This window comes from Colias croceus, chromosome 12, assembly GCF_905220415.1.
Source record: "Colias croceus chromosome 12, ilColCroc2.1".
Classification (NCBI taxonomy): Eukaryota; Metazoa; Arthropoda; class Insecta; order Lepidoptera; family Pieridae; genus Colias; species Colias croceus.
The window spans coordinates 2,737,455-2,752,360 of NC_059548.1; the positions used below are offsets into that span (position 1 = coordinate 2,737,455).

Below are 14,906 nucleotides of genomic sequence, written 5' to 3' on the forward strand. Positions count from 1 at the left end.
GAATGTGTATTTGAACTGTTTTCCCATTGGCTTTTACAGCAGCAAGAACAAGACCCAACTAATTTGTACATGGCGAACTTGCCGCCGCATTTCAAAGAGAACGACGTGGACCAACTGTTGGCCAAGTTTGGCCAAGTGGTCTCCACCAGGATTCTCCGCGACACGCACGGGCATAGCAAAGGGGTTGGTTTCGCAAGGATGGAGTCTAGGGAGAAATGCGAGCAAATCATCCAGGTTGGTGTTATAACAAGCAAATATTAAGTGTTTAAATTCTTTAAATAGGTACGATAACTCTGTTAACTAATTAAATACATAGGTATAAATTCAAGTGCGCATTGAAATATGTTCTCGTTAATAAATGTTAAGTAGGCCTATAACATTAAATACAATAAGATTAATTATTCCACTTAACAGTCTCGGAGAATGTTACATAGAGATTTAATTCATTGTTCATTCAACCCAACTACGTACTACAAAATCGGTATTACTTTAACTCACACTTGGCCGTCTTCCAAAGACTGCTTTGTCCCTAAATCTTTAGGCAGCAATTTATGGTCTTTGTTACAATCTCTCTCCATAAAAGACAAACATACGTTATTCCAGGGAAGAATTATTTTTCTCATCGTCGTTTGCAATTTATAGATGTTCAACGGCAACCCAATACCGGGTGCCAAGGAGCCCCTGTTAGTGAAATTCGCAGACGGCGGCAATAAGAAAAAAGCGTCGTATAACAAGCAAGACAATGGCAGAGGGTGGCGGGATAATAATGATTCTATACAGGTTAGTTTTCTAATTAGTGCTAGCGTGGCCAATGAGAAAAAGCTAATTGGTGGTTGTGATCGTATAGACTGCAGTTTCGAATGCGCCGTGATTGCAGGAACAATGCAAAGAAAGGCAAATAAAGATATGCCTCAGCTCAGACAGTAATTGGTGTTTGGCGCCTTTAAGCATCTATTATGATTATCTGTTAATATTATTGTGTTGAATTTTGATTTTAAAATTTTGTCGTACTTAAATGTACATACTTTCGTTGACGCTTACGCAAATTATACTCCATACCTATATGAAGTAGTGTAATTCGATCGATATCTTCATAAAAATATATTTATTTTTATTGCAGTGTTAACTAATTCCTTTCTTATTTACCTAGCAATATTTTAAATATTATTGATACACATTGTTATAATACCGCTCATTAAAATATGTTGGGAGTTTAATGAATGAACGTATAACAGGCGATGAGCGTGAGCGGCGTGTACGCGGGCGGCGTGGCGGGCGCGGGCGGCGACTGCGCGGGCGTGTACCGCGGCAGCGCGAGCGTGTACGGCGTGGCGGCGTTCCACCCGCAGCTGCACCACCACCACGCGGCGCACCCGGCCGCCTGGCTCGCGCCCTACGCCGCGCTCCTCCCGCCCGCGCACCCCGCGCACCACGCGCCGCACCCCGCGCACGCCGCGCACGCCGCGCACATACCCATCGACGCTGTGCCTAGCCAATATGTGAGTACATACTAGTATACAGTACATAGCTAGACGCGAATGTACATCATTCTTATATTTAATTTAGGTCCGACATTTAAACTATTTATTTGATAGTAGAATTCATATACTGAAGAGAATTCACATTTGGTTAATATTCAATTGTTTATCGTTAATAATCAATTGAAATGTTCAGAAATCTCGTTAAAATTAAATTTAATACCTGCCTAATAGGCAATTGTTTATAGAAATGCAAATTACACATATTTTATAATAAGAAAGAAACGAAACGTTTAAAAATAATCACTCAGAATTCTCCAAAAACAAAGTACGGCCACAATTACAAAAACACAAGTCGCAGCGACTGAAGTTTTTTCTGTTTTCCAGGTAAACTGGGACAGCTTAAGGCCGGAAAACGAAGTATTCGTGAGTGTTTAATATCGTTGATTGATTGATTTGCGATCCGCTTAACGAGACAATGCTAGGCTTACGCGTCGCTGGCGCAGCACTGAAGGCGGTTTCTGTTGCAGTACTTCGCGTCGCACCCGTACCAGTACTTCGCGGGCCCCACGCCGCCCGTGCTGCAGATGCCGATGGACAGCGAGCACGCGTCCACGGCCGCGTCGCCCGACGAGGCCTACCAGCCCTACCCGCCTCCCAAGTAGACCATAAGCCACGCAACGACCCATGTACACGAGCCAAAAATCAAAGCAACTGTGACTTTTTACGATGTTAATTTGTTTTAGTTTAATTTGCGGCCGTTATAGACTTCATCGAAAGCTCCGGCCGGCCCGCGACGCCGGCGACTTTAGTTTTAAGCCTAATTTTACGTGACTCGCCTCGACCGCTCGTTCTCTCGATGGGCTTCGTCTCCGGCTTTACGCTGAACGTTCGATTTGCTGTGATGTTTTGATGAGGTCTTTTGACGGCTCGGGAGAGGATTCGATGTATAGAGTTAGCTCCAATTTAAAATGTGTTTTTACATTATAGTTTTATTATTGTTTTATGAAAAAATTTTAAATTTAAGATTTTAGACACAGATTTTGAACATGTTGACGCGATTATTTAAGATAGATAGGTATTTATTTTAGCTTAGTACGATTAATTGATTGAATTTTTTAAATTTAAATTTATTTTGCAAATTAAATTTTAATTTATTTCTGTGTCATATAATTGTATTTTAAGATGAAAATGAACGAAATTCATATACTGATCATTTATATCGAACAATAACGTGCAATCAGAGATGAAATTTTATACACATAGTTTTAAAAGAGTTTTCTTTGTATAAACGATTAAATTTATTTTTAATTTTATTTAAATAATAAAGCAATATCCGGCGTTGAATGGAGGTGGTGATTGGAAAAGGTCATATCATATGGAATCAAGTAGGCGAGGGAAGTGTCGTTTGTATGTTATAGAAAAGTTTTTAGAACTCGTGGAAATAAATTTTTAATATTTCGAAGATTTTGAATCTTCCGTGAAGCGAATGTATTTTTAAAATACAATCAACGCTTAATCTAAAGTCGGGATTCCAACCTTAGAATGGAGAGTAATTGAGATAGATGTTATGACCACCACGTGGGATTATCGTAATCGATGTAATGATATGCTAATAATATGTTCGGCATGGTGCTTTAGTAATTTTGTTTGAAAATGGTACTAAATCTATGAAATATACAGTATTATTTACATTAGATCACTCATACTGGTGCAGTCTTCCAAAATAAATTTGACGCAAGTATTGTACCTAAATTCGTATTTCGTTTGTAAAAAATGTTTAATGTCTCAAGCATGGGCCTCTTAGCGTCATTACCACTTTCCTAGTAGATTATAGCGATGGTAAGGCACATATTGGGTAACACGAAGCGAATTAAGCTTTATCTCACTTTTATAATACAAGCCGATAACCACACGTATAACAAGAGTAATGTAAACATTGTTGCCAAACCCGAATACAGACTGAATTTATGTATACCGTAAAACTTCCAAATATTTATTTCTTGATCCGTGTTTTGATTCATAAATGTTATTCATACAATGAGTAGGTACACCGTACACCGTACACGTACTCCGCGATAGATTTTGTACGATTCGGCGAATGGGGTGCTAGCTCGGGGCGGGCGTCCCGGTGGAATGCTATAGTAACATTTAGCAATAAGCAGTTGTATTTAAAGTCTATTTATACATTTTACGAGTCTATACAAATTTTTGTATGTCAAAATCATGTTTGGAACGAAGTGATCCTTTTTTTGAGAATCATGTACTGAATCAAGTGTAGTTGTTATTTTAGGCGGTCGGCACATTCCACTAGTGAACATAATAAATTCCACGATTGATTTCCACATTATGAGATGTAAAGGATTCGAAATCCGACGCACGAGCGCCTTTTGGTGCGAGCGAACACGTTTTGTACCATCGCGTAGGTTTTGGGTACACTTTATGACTTTATATGAAATTTGATATTTTTATATTGAATATATATAAATTATACATGGATATGTATACATGTATATACATTGTTGATGGGTACGAGTAAAAGCCTACTTACTATATAGCCACTGTTTAATTCTATTTTGGCACGTCAGAGTTTCATCAGAACCAAAGTATACAAATCATTAAAATCGAATAAGAAGTAGGGAAATATTTATACAACTCAGGGACTGAAGACTAGATAAATGTTTGATATATAACTGTATTATAACTGATGGTGATTAAGAGACGATCTCTTTGTTCAAAACCTGTGTAACGACTTGAGATACAGGAACTGACATTAGATGAACGGCAGGTTTTGAATGAATGTAGTAGATTTCCATAAAATTGTTCTTTCTTTCTGTAATCCATGTACTGTTTCTTAGACGTTGTGATTGGTGCCCACAAAAGCGATCTCGCGAAGGCATCTGTATGTGTTCTATCGAATAAAGACAAATAACCTTCTTTTAACATCTGATGACATATTATTATGAGCATAATAATATTTAAAAACATCTGCTCTTAAATTTAAAAGTAATTTCTATGACCTAGTGCCTATTCAGCAATCAACCGCTATTGCCATTTCATTCGCACTATATCAGTTTCTCTGTTTCTCCCATTAATGAGGGTATTCAAACGAAAACTAGGTATGATGCAAGTGAGATGGTTTGCGATTGTTGAGTATTTCAAAACTTCCTTATTTAACTATAATGTTTTAATCTGCATCTTTAGCTCTACCTTCCATTGGTATTATGCAAATGGAAGGTACTTTCTGTTTTATATGACAAGCTCACTTTATTGTAAAAGTCTAAAGGTAGGGCTTTATTCAATAGAATACATAAAAACAGTACTATCATAAAGTTGAAAAATTTTCGCTCTATCATTTAGCTGACTGCCTTTAATGATTTACCAACGCTACCAGTTTGATAAATTTAAACTCACGAAGGCTAATGAAGTGAGATTTTTATTAGTGTTACATTCATAATACTCCAAAGATCGCGTTTATACTCGTATAATCGTCGATCGAGCCAAATTTTTTGAACTGATTTAAAACCGCCTTTGATTCTTGTGAAAGTAATCCACAGAGTGCATCGTGCCGCCGTTTCGCGGCGTTTAGATAAGTGATTCGATCACTAGTGTTCAATGTATACAGTGGCTTCCTGTAAAAGCAGTCTTCCGATAGATATTCCGCTAAACATTGCATTTAAAATCGATGTCGTATTTGTACACTGTATCCCAATACTTATTTCGCGTCATAGTGGTCTGTAAGATAGAACCCGTGTCCATTTTTGTCTTTGTAGTGTCGTATTTGAGTTCGAGTTAATCCTAAAAGCACTGAGAGTTAGTCAGAGATATTTACGAGTAGGGCGTACAGTAGCATGCACGATCCGTATAGAATGCCGTCAAAAGCGTTTTGATTTCAGCACGTTTACGTTAAAGGTTTCTTCCATTGAGAGCAATAAATTAATTTTTACGGTAGTGCCTTCAGCTTCGTCGAAACAGATGTGACTACAATATACCAGTTGCGTATGCTTTACGAGATATTTTTACAGGTAATAGAGAACTTACCGTATTCATAAATATAGGGTAATTAAAGCTATGTTTTAATATTTTGTATTGACGAATAAAACGAAATAATGTGGCTGTCAAATCGTTGCATTTTCACACATGGTGTTAGGATTGAATTCGGGAGATAATTCTTAGATGTTCCTAGTTACGCTCGCTTCGATATTCTTGACATGTGTGATAAACGTTACAATGAGATAATGGGTGACGTTAAATATTAGTTAGGTAGGTACGTGAGGACAAGCACAAAAACAAGGAACCAATTCCTGAATACCAAAACGATTCAAATAAATTATACATGTCGATGAATTGAAGTAAATGTTTTAAATAAGTCATTTAGTGTTAAGAGAGCGCGCGTTTTGTAATTGTGAAAAGTGAAACGGGAGGGATGTCGAATCGATGGCTAGATGTAGCTCTAGGCTTAAATAGATAGGTTAGAATAGCAAAAAATGTTTCGACGCTAAGCTAGTATAGCGATCTAGGTTACTGTGGCACGGTGCGTGAGCAGTCCTTGCGGGCTCTAGGGTAGTTTCCTTGTTAGTTTATTAAATAATTTAATTTCAATGGACTGAAGTCGGCACGGATCGCACTCGCGCCGTGCTTCGCTTAGCATTAAGGAAGATCTAAAAATTAGCGAACACTTTGAATAAGTTTCCGTTGAACGAGTTTGCTTTCACCTGTTTTGTTATGTAGTTGACTAAGTGTAAAAGAAAATTAAATGATGAAAAAAAAAATACCGTGAAGTGTCGATACGATCGTATTTGTCCAATGTGTATTATTATAGTGTGGTGTTCTACCCGGCAGACTAGTCTAGACAGTAGCATAGATAAAGATTAGTTAGGTAGCTTAGTGATACGAAATGCAAAAAATAAAAATTTCATAAAATGTAAAAAAAAAGATGAAATTGTTGGTAAGAAAGAGTATTTTTAAGGGACATGTTGCTTCGTTGTGTTATGATGTGAGGTTTGGCATAACTATAGTAATAGTGTATGAATAATGAATTTCTCGCAGAGAAAAGACATAGATGAAAGTTATGTATCTATTTTGTTACGAAGTGTTTGCAAGTTTCTATAATATATGCTATGAGCATTTTATGTGACCCACGTTATTTATAGTTATGCTGAATGGAAACTAAAATAATATATAAAATAAAAGAAAAATGGTACTAAGAAGCATGTTTTATTGTGACGAGTCATGTTCCTTTGCATTGAACTTGATATTTTGTAAGAGCAAATGATTGAAATAAAACAAGCAAAACCAACATTTTGTTATTCATTTCCCCCTTTCACCATTAATATAGTTAAGTTTTAGATAAGATAATCTATGTTCAATGAAATAAAGAATTAACTAAGTATATGGGAGAAAACATGGACAGATAAGAAAAACCTACTTTTGAAAATTCACTTCACACAAACACACTTCTTTCAATTTGCATATAATAATAATAAGGAGTATAATTATTATTTAAATAATATATTTAAGTAACAGTATAGAGGCATCTTTTTCAAAATTGTTTGTTTTTCTGAAAGACTAATAAAAGGTCATCTGTCATCTATGGCCAATCCATTGCAATCATAGGGCGTATTCAGAAAGAAAGCTTAAAACTTATAAGCGCTTATCGGCGCTTGTCAATGCTCAAACCAGCTTGTCAAAACCAGCATTGACAAGCTTGTCAAAACCAGCATTGACAAGCACCGATAAGCGCTTATAAGTTTCAAGCTTTCTTTCTGAATACACCCATATCCTCTATTTCTAACTATACAAAGATACATGAAATTTCATAGAGTATAGACTAATTTCATATCATCAATTTTGTAATGTTACCAATACCTAAGAAGTACTTTTGCAAAGATTTTTTTCTAATCATTCATCTTTCAGATAAACTAATATTACATTAAATTCTCGTATCACAATGTTAGTTAGCATACTCCTCCGAAACGGCTATACCTATTCTCATGGACCGATTTTCATAGTGATAAGAGTAAGGCAGAACGTTTACCAGAACAGCTAGTATTAAATAAAAAAACCGTATTTACCACATATAACCTTTATTCCCATACATTTAGCTAGCCAGTGCGTGCTTCGCCTTAAATATCCTAAGGGTGTTGTCACACGAGCCGCTAACGAGTAGAGCCGGGTTCGACCAGTTGCAGCATAGCACTTTATCTTCGTGCCCCGTCAAATCGTATAGCGGGGTTTTTGGACTGAAATAGGAAAACAAATATTATATTATGAATCGAGAAAAGTACCTTCTGCGAAAAAGGATATAAACATCAACGTACAATAAACAAGTAGACTCATATACAAGAGTCAAGACACTTAACACTAAATAATTGTCCCAAGCAAAACTCTGCCTCCAATAAATTGAGAAAAGTCTGGGATATCCTGGGGTATCTAGAATAGTCTGGGATAGTTTTGGGATAGCTTCCAAAGAAGTATAGTAAAATAATGTAAAATAATGTAGGGAAGTAAGTCATAGATAGAGTAGCGAAAATACGCGATTGAAAACTTGCGTTACTGCAAATAAGTTGTTATTTTCGTTACAATGTTTTACATATTTAGTATCTTTGAAAGAGGTGGTAAAAAATCTATATAATATTTGTACACACAAAGCCACGTACGAAAAGCTACTTATTTCAAACAATATTCATATAAAATATAATTTAAAAGTACATACCTCCTAGTCTCCCACAGTTTCACTTGTCCGTCATAGCCAGCGGACAAAAACATAGTTTCGCTTGTAGTGGACCAGCGCACCGCTTGCACCCAGCCCGTGTGCGATGTGTATGTTGTTTTTACGAGACTCTCTGTGAACAAACAAAATAAATATATAATTACAAATCTAAATAAATAATCTGAAGAGTATCCTGGCTTGAATTGAAAATATTGCAAGGCTATAGAATTTAATATCGCTCTTTATTATTTTACTATTTGAATCAAATTAATGCACCGCGAGTACAGAAAACATATTTATAGATTCAAAAATAAGAAAAACATTGAACTAGAATTCTTTAATAAGCCCTTATAAATTGTCATATTTCATGAAATATACAAATTATGATTACATAATATATGGTATGATTTACATACCTTAGTTTAAAACTGAAAGGAGTTGGAAAGAAACTATATATATGTAGTTGGTTTCCAAAGTATATAAATTTTATAATTTTTTATACACATAACAATAATGATGCAAAAATCTGTCACTAATTTTTAAGTGGCATTATTAATCACAATGAACTTACCTGAAGATCTAGGATCGTAGAGGCGAACATGTCTATCGGCTGAAGCTGTAATGATGCTGTTGTTGAGCGGCGACCAATCTAGGTCAAAGAATGCTTTGTTTCCTGGAACAACACATAAATTATAATTTTTTACATGGAGATCAAAAATAAAAGCAATAATTATCCTCCCCATTTTAGATAACGAAAGAATGACTACTAAAAAAATGTCATAAATACATAACTCTCTTGTCATAAAAAATTAACCATCAGTCCAATCAGGAATTTATTCTTTGACTAGCTTCCGCCCGCGACTCCGTCCGCGCGGAAAAATTAAGATTTATTTTTTTCTACGTATTTTTCCGGGATAAAAAGTATCCTATTTTATGCCCAGGATAATAAGGTATAATTAAACCAAGTTTCATCGAAATCGAACCGTTAGTTTTCACGTGATGCCTGAACATACAGACAGACAGACAGACAGACAGACAGACAAAAATTTTTTTAATCACATATTTGGGTTTTGTATCGTTCCAGTAACACCCCCTACTATTTATTTTTTCAATATTTTCAATGTACAGAATTGACCCTTCTACAGATTTATTATATGTATAGATGTAACATATAAATAAATTGCCAATAAACTTATAACTTAATTATATGAGTGAATTAAATTAAAAATAAAAATGCAAACCTACCCGCAATATCCTGTTTAATCCCGCCAAGTTCACAATCCCATATTTTGATCAAGTGATCCCACCCACTAGATACCACTGTGTTGAAATCTATCCATTTGATACCAGATACAGCCTCTCGATGACCTTTAAGTGTCGTAAGTTGTTCCTGTAAAAAAGTGTTTTAAATCAATTTTTTTTTACAATACCTAGATTTACCTATAAACCTTACAAACTACACAAACAATTAGGATTATTTACTAGGAGTGAGGAGTGAAAAACAATAAATTTAATGATACATTTATAAGAGGAGGATATTCTAAACCATAATATTATAACAACCTCACATTAATGATTTTTGCAGTCAAATCAAACAATATTTGTTATTATGTAATTTCAGAATCCAAAAAAAATGAAGAATTAAAAAAAAATGTAGAAAAAAAAATATTTTGCAAATTATACTCACTCTTGAACTGCCCTGCTCTGGTTTGCTTTTCTTTTTTGATGGTACATTGTCTTCATCAGATAGACCTGAAATATTAATAAATAGATATCTTAATATATATAAATCTCGTGTCACAATGTTTGTCCTCAATGGACTCCTAAACCACTTAACCGATTATAATAAAATTCGCACACCATGTGCAGTTTGATCCAACTTGAGAGATAGGATAGTTTAAATCTCAAATCGTTTTAGAGAAAGCGGGCGAAGCCGCGGGCGGTATGCTAGTAATATTATATTTTTATAATACCTAATTATAATCACTGAAAGTATTTAAATATTTCTATTAGTCTATTATTATATTTCTGAAAGTATTTAAGTTTTCATTTTCACTTAATAAACTGAATTTTAACCCATGTTATAACTTATTTTTTTTTTACGTTTTACAAGACTACATCACTAGTTCACTACATACATCTTCATTATATTTACTTCAGGGTCTGAGGATTAATATTGTACCTAAATATTCAATAATTTGATATTTTTTCCAAACCCTACAATGCTTACAAACTACGTAAACAATAAACAATCCGACACTCACTCGCACTCCAAAGACACACATTAGTGTCCCAGCTGCCTGTCGCCAAACGTTTTGCATCTGCAGACACAGCGAGACACTCCACCCCCTTATCATGGCCACGACAAGTGACCACGCAGTCTACGGAGTTTGTGGACACATTCCACACCCAGAGCATGGTCGATTGATCGTGAGATCCACTAGAAAATATTGGTTAAATAAAGTTCTGATATTTTAAAAAATTCTATTAAGACTGAGAGATATTGATGAAGCCACATGCCTAAATATGTAGTTCAAATGAATATTAATTATTTTTGTATCACAGAAAATTGTCATAAATGAAACTAAGAATTTATTTGTCAGAATTTTGGTTTAAAAGTTTTATAAAAAATTTTAAAACATTGTATATTTATGTTTAAACATTGTATTGTATATATATTGTTTAAAATCACTGCATGTTTAAAGTCTTTAAGAATTCACACCATAAAAAACTTTACTAATTCATTAGGTAACATTTTTTTTTTTAAATCAAGATAAAACCAAAGATCAAGCTACAGATAATTAAAATAGTAACTTCCTAAAAAACATGACTTCTTACCTTGCAAAGACTGCCTGATCTCCAGTGACAGAAACCCAAGCAACTGCTTTTACTGGTGATGTATGGCCTGGGATGGCAAGCTTATGTTGCCCTTTAGAGGTCCATATGTGGAGGCTGTTGTCATAGCTTCCGGAGAGGATCCTATAAATTCAAAACACATTTAAGCATTTTATTGCATAGATCTCTACGATCTATGCAATAAAATGCTCTAAAAAAATTTTCATGGAATAAAGTGTTACATCTAACAGCTGAAAGTTGTAAAATTCTTGAATGTAATGTAGCTGACAACATATTACAAGAACATAATATTAATAAATAATTATGTATAAAGAAACATAGAAATGCCTATTTCACACTACTCTCATTTGTCTATAACAACTTCTACTAACCAATTTCCATGTGTATCAACTGCTGATACCCAATCATCGTGCATCAAGCAATCTTGAGGACTTGGCGCGGGAAACCGTTCTATATATTCAACTTCTAAAGTTTCCTCCGTTGAAACACTTCTCTCTTGAAGATGTTCCGAAACAGACGTGCGTAGTAGTTCTCCAGATATTAGAAAATCAAAATCTATCGCTTTCTGAACTGCTGAGTTGGATTCTTTCAGTAAACCATTCACTAAAGTACTCAAGTCTGATGTTTGAACATTGGTCTGGATAGCTATTGGAATATCAGGGATCGCATACCTGGAAGAAATGACATATTAGAAATCAATTAAAACTTCATGTTACGTGAATATTATAAGAGGAGAAGTTTGTACTTACTGTTCTTGTTTAGTAATAAATCGAACTTGGATTTGGGCGGCCTCTTCTGTTTCACCCGCCATAATCTTTGTTGAGACAAAACTAACCACAACACAACTATCTAGCTTCTAATGGAAAGTGATATTAATATTAATGTTAAATGTTTTAATAATTTTATACACCGAAATAATAACACGTTGTTTTTAACAAAAACACATGCGATTGACAGAATGACAGCCAAAATCAATTAAAAACTTTGACATGACGTGTAAAGTGTCAAGTGACTTCCACATTCTTAGAGCGTTTTCACATTATCCGATCCGATATCGGATATTGAACGCCGATAGCCGATATCCGATATCGGATACAATTTGCCCTTCCATATTATCCGATAAAATCGTTCTGTTCCGATATCATCATGAGTGTAGTAAGAAATTTTTATAGAAAACTAAACAAAATTGCCACTTTGTATATTTTTTTATTAAAAAGTAATGATTAAAAAAATTAGACTGATACAGGTCGCGTCAAGTAAAAAGAACGCTGACGGATGGCTGCGCATTGGCGATATATCGGTCTATTTGGTGTTATGAGGTGGTATAAGAATAACAAATAGGTAGTTGCGAAGCCACGATTCGCGGGCCTAGTTCAAAAATAAAATAATCGGCACATAGCTTTCGTGCAAAACTCGATCCATGCACAAACACACCCCATCACTTTCATCCATCGTTCTTTTTGCGTGACGCGTACTGTAGATCGTAGATGTACATACAGTAAAAATAACTATGTTAAAAAAAAACTTCAAAAACGGAAAAGTAAAATATAAAAACGATTTGATATTATTAATTACTGCACATTATTTAGATGTGCTATTTACTAAATAGTTTTTATATCAGTGCCAAATCTCCTCCTTTTTTTGAAGTCGGTTATAAATTAAATGAATCGGAAAGAAGATGCAAGATTCTAGTATTAAATATATTAACACTTTTATAACAGTGATTTTTATTAACAGTCTTTGTACAAATTTAAGCTACGATCTACAAAATAAAAAAGACTAGAGGCACATTAAATTTAACGCGCCTTCGCGGAGTAAGTAATATTGCTTAATTGCTTATTATAGTAGCGACACTTGCGCACAAACATTCGTACAATGTATGCACGTTTGCGTAATATTTTATGGAAAAAAATTACAAATTTATATCGCTTGCGTTTTCGAGCGAATAAGAGTAACCGGCATTACCTGTGGGCATTACCTAGGACGAGATATTTAATATGCAATTGAGTAAATTTATATACTGAGTAAATTTAATATGCTACGGTAAACATAAAAAATAACAGCCGTCGCGGGACGCCTGGCCGATGTGAAACGTGTGTGAAACTTATCGCAGTTTCGATCTGAAATTAATTTCTAGTTTCTATTCAATTCAATTTTTCGAAGGGTGGCAATTTTGTTTGAGTACAATTCTGCCAATGTCACGTTGGGAAGATAATACTAAGAACAAGAAGCTTATATACAGGGTTACAGGTTAAGTCGACCTATTCCTGTTAAGAGCGTAATATAGTAGGGGTCAAAACAAACTGATTTGATCTTATAATACCATATCCAAAAGTTAGCCGTTGAAGAGTTATTGCAATTTTAATTTTTTTCTTGAAAATGCCACTTTATCTTCGCATTTAGCGTTTAATTTTTTATTTTACTTATTTGGTCTGGGTTTTTTTGAGTTTTTGTGTAAAGGTTGAGTTAAACAATAATTCTCAGCAATAAAAATCCATATCGCTGCAAACAATTCAAAGAAATGGCTTTTAATCTAAAAATAATAACATTAAAGTAATTTAGTTAACTCGTTTTAAAGAAAGATATTGAAAAAAGTCTCTATGAAAATGTGTCTGCAGATGTTTTTAAAAACATGTGCATGTTCTTAGCTATGTAAAAAGGTATGATAACCTCAGGTAGCATTCGTAGATTCCAAGAAATCGGGGATAAACATGGGACAGTGTTAGTAAAGTACAACATCAGAATAAATTTTGTCATAATTTATTTTTCTTAAAAACTTTACAGTTCCTGCTCAACATGACTTCCTCTATTGCGAACACATATTCGAAACCTTTTCCGCAGAGTACTCTTAGTCAAGAGCCAATTAACAACTGGGGTAGTCACCCCAGTTGTTAATTGGTTCCTCATCTTATTGGCTGCATCGATAATTTTTTGTCGTAAAATATCAACAGATGGAATCGGGTTCGGCTCATTGTACACCAGACTCTTCATATGCCCATACGTAAAAGTCCATGGGGGTTAAGTCTGGACTTCTAGCCGGCCATGGTATGGGCCCACCTCTAACGATCCATCTGTTTGGACAGTTCATGTCTAACCGCTAAAAATTAAACGCTAAATGCGAAGATAAAGTGGCATTTTCAAGAAAAAAATTAAAATTGCAATAACTCTTCAACGACTAACTTTTGGATATGGTATTATAAGATCAAATCAGTTTGTTTCGACCCCTACTATCCGCTCTTAACAGGAATAGGTCGACTTAACCTGTAACCCTGTATAATACACTGGAGATTTCGGTATGAGCATTGACGTGTAACAAGAAAATATTGCCCAGTTCATGTTTTTTATCACTTTCACACCTAACTTGGTATTGCCACTGTTAATACGAAGTTTTCCCAAGGCTACTATGTATGCTGTAATATTCTGTGCAAAAGGTTAGTTTTTGTACATGAGTTTGTTGATAAATTGCCAAAAACGTCATTCAGAAGCATTGTTGGATGAGACAATTATTATTTATGCTAAATAAAATAAGTATCTGAACCAATTATTAAAAAGCGATACTCCCTTATTATGGGTAGTCACCATAATAAAATTGTAGCAACTCTCACTTTGTCAATATGGCATGTGTGTCAAAAAAATTGCGTCGCTTCGAATATTTAAGTTAATATTGTTGCTTATTTAATGAATATTTTCCGAATATAAAGAATGCATTGTATTGTGCAAAATTGCAGAAGCGTTTGGACACCGAATTCTGGCATAGAATTTCACAGGCAAGTGTATATTTACGTTATTTACAATATTCCTCAATACTCCTGCATTTACCTGTTTAGAATCATTTCAATGGCAAAAATTGTCTAATTTAG

The 14,906-nt window shown here is 34.7% G+C and overlaps 2 protein-coding genes across 6 annotated transcripts in view; one reads left to right on the plus strand and one right to left on the minus strand.

Annotated features, from left to right (window-relative positions):
• LOC123696371 (protein alan shepard) overlaps positions 1-6,777 on the plus strand; it is a 171,640-nt gene extending 164,863 nt beyond the window's left edge. For 4 of the 5 annotated variants that reach the window (XM_045642498.1, XM_045642499.1, XM_045642500.1 and 1 more), the window contains exons 6-10: positions 40-234; positions 643-780; positions 1,236-1,499; positions 1,866-1,904; positions 2,009-6,777. In XM_045642498.1, coding sequence (XP_045498454.1) covers positions 40-234; positions 643-780; positions 1,236-1,499; positions 1,866-1,904; positions 2,009-2,143 — 771 coding nt within the window. In that variant the 3' untranslated portion in view covers positions 2,144-6,777. The remainder of the gene's footprint in view (positions 1-39; positions 235-642; positions 781-1,235; positions 1,500-1,865; positions 1,905-2,008) is intronic. The other variant, XM_045642501.1, reaches the window with a different exon arrangement.
• A 770-nt stretch (positions 6,778-7,547) lies between these two features.
• LOC123696125 (ribosome biogenesis protein WDR12 homolog) lies at positions 7,548-11,997 on the minus strand. The gene is made up of 9 exons (XM_045642155.1): positions 11,796-11,997; positions 11,418-11,717; positions 11,029-11,169; positions 10,455-10,630; positions 9,878-9,942; positions 9,436-9,580; positions 8,762-8,863; positions 8,194-8,323; positions 7,548-7,720 (listed from the first exon to the last, which is right to left on the minus strand). The coding sequence occupies exons 1-9, from the start codon at positions 11,855-11,857 to the stop codon at positions 7,579-7,581; spliced, it is 1,263 nt and encodes a 420-aa protein (XP_045498111.1). The 5' UTR covers positions 11,858-11,997; the 3' UTR covers positions 7,548-7,578.
• Between the last annotated feature and the right edge of the window lie 2,909 nt (positions 11,998-14,906).